This window comes from Schistocerca americana, chromosome 2, assembly GCF_021461395.2.
Source record: "Schistocerca americana isolate TAMUIC-IGC-003095 chromosome 2, iqSchAmer2.1, whole genome shotgun sequence".
Classification (NCBI taxonomy): domain Eukaryota; kingdom Metazoa; phylum Arthropoda; class Insecta; order Orthoptera; family Acrididae; genus Schistocerca; species Schistocerca americana.
In genome coordinates this window covers 47,346,708-47,352,730 of record NC_060120.1, presented here as the reverse complement: position 1 = coordinate 47,352,730, position 6,023 = coordinate 47,346,708, and the positions used below count along the sequence as shown (strand labels likewise).

The 6,023-nt window shown below is 48.0% G+C and overlaps 1 protein-coding gene across 1 annotated transcript; it reads left to right on the top strand.

The window, feature by feature from the left end:
• The first annotated feature begins 3,822 nt into the window (after positions 1–3,822).
• Positions 3,823–5,487, top strand: LOC124593775 (verprolin-like). The gene is made up of 2 exons (XM_047132123.1): positions 3,823–4,471; positions 4,847–5,487. The coding sequence occupies exons 1-2, from the start codon at positions 3,823–3,825 to the stop codon at positions 5,485–5,487; spliced, it is 1,290 nt and encodes a 429-aa protein (XP_046988079.1).
• The last annotated feature ends 536 nt before the right edge of the window (positions 5,488–6,023 follow it).

Sequence of the window (6,023 nt, the reverse complement as noted above, 5' to 3'; positions counted from 1 at the left end):
TCTTTTTGAATCACCCTGTAATATGAGCACGTACATAAATCGCAGAAGAAACACAGGCTCATACCGAAATTTCCTTTCCGATCATAAACAGCAGGTGGCTCTTTGCATTGATAGGACGCATATTTTATGCAGAACTGTTGAAGAACAATGATGCACATTTTACCAGAACCGTACACTACATTTTGTTGCTGACGAACACATTTCGTTCCCATCTTCACTTTGAACCAATGAATTAAAAGCCATGAATTTGGTTTATCACCTAAAATAGAGGTCAATCAAATTTTTTTTTGGGACTTTAGTTTTCTGAATGGTTTGACACGGCCGGCCATGAATTCCTCTCCTGTGCAAACCTCTTCACATCACAGTAACATTTGTGACCTACGTCCTCAGTTATTTGCTGGATTTATTCTTATCTCTGCCCTCCTCTACTGTTTTTACCATCTACACCTCCCTCTAGAACCATGGACATCATTCCTCGATGTCTTAACGGATATCCCATAATCCTGTCCCTTCTTCCTGTCAGTGTTTACCATATACTCCTTTCCTCACTGATTCTTTGCAGAACCTCTTCATTCCTTACGTTATCAGTCCACCCATTTATCAAAATTTTTTTGTAGCACCATTCCCCAAAAGTTTCGATCCCCTTCCGCTTCGGTTTTCTACAGTCCATGTTTCACTAGCATCAGTGCCGGATTAACCAAACGCGGGGTGCGTAGCAAATTCTGACAAGGGACCCTTGGCTTCTTTAGGTCGTATGGTTTAGGATATAAAATAAAACAAGATTGTTAGAAATAAACTTTCCTCGATTTAATTTCGACCGATTCAGATGTAATACAAGTTAGATCAATGTCTCTGAGTAAATAGTATTCGATGTTCATTATACTGAGGTCACTTAGACGTTCCTGTCCCATCGTTTCCTTAATTCATTCTTAATGCGCTTTAACGTAGAAAAAGTATGATCTCCTCTGTAGCTGGTGATCATTAAAGATAAGTAAATGCGTAAAGCTGTTTCGACATTTGGGAAACATCCTAACGAATTTTCCGTTAAAAATTTGTAAATATGTAGTGCCAAAGCTTCATTCTGTCAATGGCAGCAGCGATATCATTTGTGAGCAGCACAGCGAACTGTACCAGTTCGTCTCCTAGAGACTCTTCTGAATCATGTGGGTAAGTATTCACAATATTAGGAGTGCTTCTCAAGACCTCTTCTGCTGTAGGAGATTTGAAGTCCCTTAATATTCCATAAACATTAGTCAGGTGACGGTACTTTACCATACGTTTAGCTAACGCAGCCAGTACATTGTCAGTTATCACAATAAACACCTGAAATTCAAAATGTTCTCCAGGTATTTGATTTTGTACAGTTTCATCGAGTGTAGTTAACCCACAAAAATGGTCGCAGTTTGTATTTCGCTTGTGTCGTCTTGAAGTTTGTTGCTGATATTCTTCACATCTAGTCAGGGACTTGGCTTTGGTCTCAGTTTCTGAAAATTGTAACCTCATTGCTTGGATATATGCACGTAAGGATTCATAAACTGCATATCCGGTGCCCAGATCTTGATCAGACAACTGCAAAAAAAAAACGCTGGTCGCTTGCAAGCGTTCTAGGATTCTGTTCCATGCGACACGCATTATTCCCGTTTCCAACTTACTCATTTTCTAAACAGGTCCGTAAGTCTGATTGCGGCACTCTACCGTTTGATGCATATTCGTAGATATTTCATTGAAAACTTGTTTGATCTTATGAGAACCAAACAAAGGCAGCATCAGCTCTGGCTGACGACCTATTGTCCGATAACGTTTTCAAAATCGGAATTTTATTACTATAATTTTTCAGTGCTCTCAAAATAAGGCCCCATTGAAAAACAGAAGCGGGAAAAATGTGTAGAGGCTTTGAAGGAAACAGAAGAAAATGGATGCTTCTGCACAACATTCTGCAGCACGCTTGGCGACTAAATTTAGCGAATGTGGAAAAGAGGGACTATATTAAGCGTATTTATTTATTTCTTTAATTCATGCTGTCAAGCCGGTGTACCTGTCACTCATGTTACTGTCATTGTAGTAGCTTTGCCCACGACACTCTTTGATATTACGGCCATTCTCTGTTAAAAAAGATAGTAAGCTTTGGGAGAGTTGTTCAGCAGTATGACTTTCCATATCTAATTACTTCACAAATCTTTCCACTGGTCCGGATGGTAGGACATTGCGCATTATCAGAGTCAGCTACGTGAGATATATCAGGAGTAGAATCCAATGAGACTGAGTGGTATTTGACTCTCATAATTTCGTAAATAATATGACCCAGTATGGCTGATGCAATTAGATGGATAAACTCCTCGAACGCTGTTTTTGACAGATATGACGTATGTCCCTTTCTTTATTTGCATGAATACGTGCACTATACGTTGGGCCAGGAAAACATCTAATTTGGCTAGTAATTCTAATAACCCTAAATAACTTCCATTGTGGGATGAACCAACAATTTCATCACTACCTCGAAATGCTAGGCCCTCGCTGAGCTAAAAAACTTAAAACTGCAACAATTTGTCCTAAGAATGTCGCCAACATTTTTGTTCGCTCTTAATGTGGCTTACAAGTTGAGAATCGACACGTGCATCATTGGTTTTAGAAGTAACAGGGAAATTATTGCTTTTCTACGCGAGCTGCTTTCTTCATGTCTCTTCAGAAAAATATTTGCATTCTTCCAGTCATCTAATCCGTCTTCCGTAAACCGTGACGAGCCATCAGAATCTGCCACTTTGTAAACAAAACAGAACAGACGTCCTTTCCTTTGTGAACAGCACAACCAATCTCTCATGTAAGTTTTATTCTTTAGTTTATGTTTATCTGTGAAAAACTACTTTCTACGGAATCCTTCAAAAATGGTTCAAATGGCTCTAAGCACTATGGGACTTAACATCTGAGGTCATCAGTCCCCTAGACTTAGAACTAAATAAACCTAACTAACCTAAACACATTGTAGGGAAGCAGCCTACTCACGCTGTAGTAAATTCACATCAGTTTCCATTGTGTGCCAGCCAGTCTGCTGTAACTAGCTCTGACGTCATAAATGTTGCGCAATACCTTAAAAATCAAGCAAATGAACTAAAACTTTTCTAGCATGTCAGAAATAATACTAAATTAATGTGTGTTAAATATCAGTTCGATAACCTCAGCCATTTCCGAGATTTGGACGTTTTTCTGGAAAAATCACTGACGCAACAGAAAAGAACTAGAGACTTCAAAATTTATATTTAGATTCATCTTTCATAATGATTTAATAAAAACAGTACTTTGGATTTCACAAATTAAGACTTTAGTGGAAATTCATGATTTTCTGGTTTTCGTCTCAAAACTGAAGGAAGCAAGATAGATTAAGCAGGCTAGTAAATAAGGCTAGGATGTTTAGATTTAAATAGGTTGGAGGTCCGCTATGATTATGAAGATGTGTAAAGTTTCTTTTAATACCTATAAAATTATAGCGATAGCGGATCTCAACAGGGCCAGTTCAGAGCTCATCTAGTGCGTGCAGGGTATTTAGATTAATTCTCTCGCCCAAAGTATTTAACCTAGCCACGTCAAAATTTTATTATCAATACTTACCTGCGTGCTGAATGCACGTTTAAATTTAGAACTTCTTCGGCCATCAGCCAAAGAAGCTATAAATTATATTGTAACTTGAAGTGGTGCGTTACTAGCCCAGCGACTAGTCGAGAGAGCCGGAAAGATCAGGCGTTCCCTCAGCCGTCCGCACCGCGGCTTTATATATAAGAACACTACGCGAGGAAGAAGGCAGGACGACGCACGTTAGGAGTCGCTGAGATGTGCAGCCGCGAGAAGGACGTACCTGCGCCTGCTAGCGACGCGAAGGGTGTGGCAGATCGCCGTTCGGCCGCGCTTGCGCTGTCGACGGCCCCATCTGGCCCCCCACCTATGACGACCACTGCTACGGCTATGGATTTGACGGACACTGCTACGGAAACGTTGAAGACTGCGCTGTCTGCTCCGCTGCCCGATTCTGACGATGAGAGCACTGCCGCCCCTCGGCCACGCGGACGCAGCGGGAAACAGAAGAGGAGGGCACCAGCTGCGACGGCTGCTGCTCGCAGCTCGCCGATTGAGAAGAGGGCCAAGCAAGACTTCGCCCCTGACGCTGACGGTTTCGTCCCGGCCCGGCGCACTGCAAGACGCATGCTGTCATCGACGACGCCACCAACTGCCGTCGCCAACTCCTTCGATGCGCTCGAGGACGCGCCGGACCCGCCGCCGAGCAATCCTGCACCGAAGACAGACTCCCATCTTCCGCCGGTGGTTCTTCAGTTTCGGCCGCCCTATGGAGAACTGCAGAAGCTGTTGCGCAGCTGGACAACGGCCGTGTACACCGTGAAGCCTGCGGGGCGAGACCTATACAGGGTCACACTCCGCACTGCTGATGACTATCGCCGGGTCACCCAGGAGGCGTCTGAGCGTGGTATCCCTTTCTATACCCACGCCTCCGCACCTGACAAGGTCCTGAAGATCGTATTTCGCGACCTTCCGTTCAACATGGAAGCCGATCACCTGCATCGAGAACTCGCAGACCTGGGCTTCTACATACGGGCAGTTGTGAAGATGAAGTCGCCAAAATCACGCGAAGATATGCCGCTCTTCCTGGTCGTCTGCTCTGACACCGTGGAGAACCGCAAACTCTACCAATTGACGCGGGTCGCCGACGTTCCGGTCCAGACCGAAGATCTTCGTTCCCGGAGAGGCCCTGTGCAGTGCTTTCGCTGCCAGGGAATCAACCACGTCGCGCGCCACTGTTCTATGCCGGACAGATGCGTTAAATGCGCCGGCGCCCATGCAGGAAGTGCGTGCCCCCGTCCGCCCTCCGAGAAGCCTACATGTGCACTCTGTGGCGGTGCTCATGTGGCCAGTTATCGTGGGTGTGAGGTATGGAAGCGTGCCATTGCTCGCCAGCGTGGCCAAACACCAGCGCCACATCAGAAGAAGCTCGCAACGAGACGGCCAGGCGTCTCTTTCGCGGCGGCAACGTCAGGGACGTCCTCCGCCGCCCCGGCTACGTCGGTTCCTGCTCCCGCCGCATCCGAGGCCGTACCGACACCGGAGGCTCCTGCGCCTCCACCACCGCAGCCAGTGGCGGTACCGGGTACTGCCTCTCCCGGGCCGTCGGCCGGACCGCGCCCCACCAACCGCCGGCGCGGGGGTCACCGCCCAGTGGGTACCCAACGCTCAGCACCGTCCGTCGAGCAGCCCCAGGTGGACTCTCACAGCGACGCAGCCACACCCCCCCTTTCCTGCGCCGGGGCCGCGCCGGCTGTCTCCACCGCTGACCTGGCCAACCTCGTCGCGCAGCTCACAGCCCTGGTGACCAGTGCTACGAAGTTGATTGAAGTCCTGTCGCAGCAACTCACCGCTGCAGTGCCGATGGCCTCTCCGGCCCCAACCGCTGCCAACACTCAACAACCGCACCATGGGCAGCGTTAGAGGGCTCACGGTCGTCGCGTGGAATGCCAACGGCGTCCGCACCCAAGCTGGCGAACTTCGCCAATTTCTCCGAGATGAAGCCGTCGACGTCTGCCTTATCAATGAAACACACCTGAAGCCTGGGGTAGACGTCAGGGCGGCCAACTACTCAAGCTATCGCACCGATCGACTGACGGCGGGTGGGGGGACAGCCGTCTACGTCCGCAATGGCATACGTCACCATGTGATACAACTTCCACCACTGGCGACGCTGGAGGCCACTGGTGTCGTTGTTCACACCTCGACGGGCGCCATCACGTTCGTCGCGGCCTATCGGCCGCCGTCTCGTCCCCTGGACCCTGCTGACATCGATGCTCTGCTTTCCTTGAGGGGGCCAGTCTTCGTCGCCGGGGACTTCAATAGCAAACATGTCTCCTGGAACTCCAGGATCACCAACGCCGCTGGCCGCTGCCTGCTCCGGATAGCGGAACGTCACCATGCGCTTGTGGTGGGGCCGTACGACCCGACCATTTTCCCTGCTCGTGGCCTCCCAGATA

Excerpts from the sequence above, each read along its gene's own strand:
- LOC124593775 (XM_047132123.1), top strand. The coding sequence starts at position 3,823 with ATGTGCAGCCGCGAGAAGGACGTACCTGCGCCTGCTAGCGACGCGAAG. Across the intron at positions 4,472-4,846 it reads CCAGGAGGCGTCTGAGCGTG|GAAGTGCGTGCCCCCGTCCG; the intron begins GTATCCCTTTCT and ends GCGCCCATGCAG.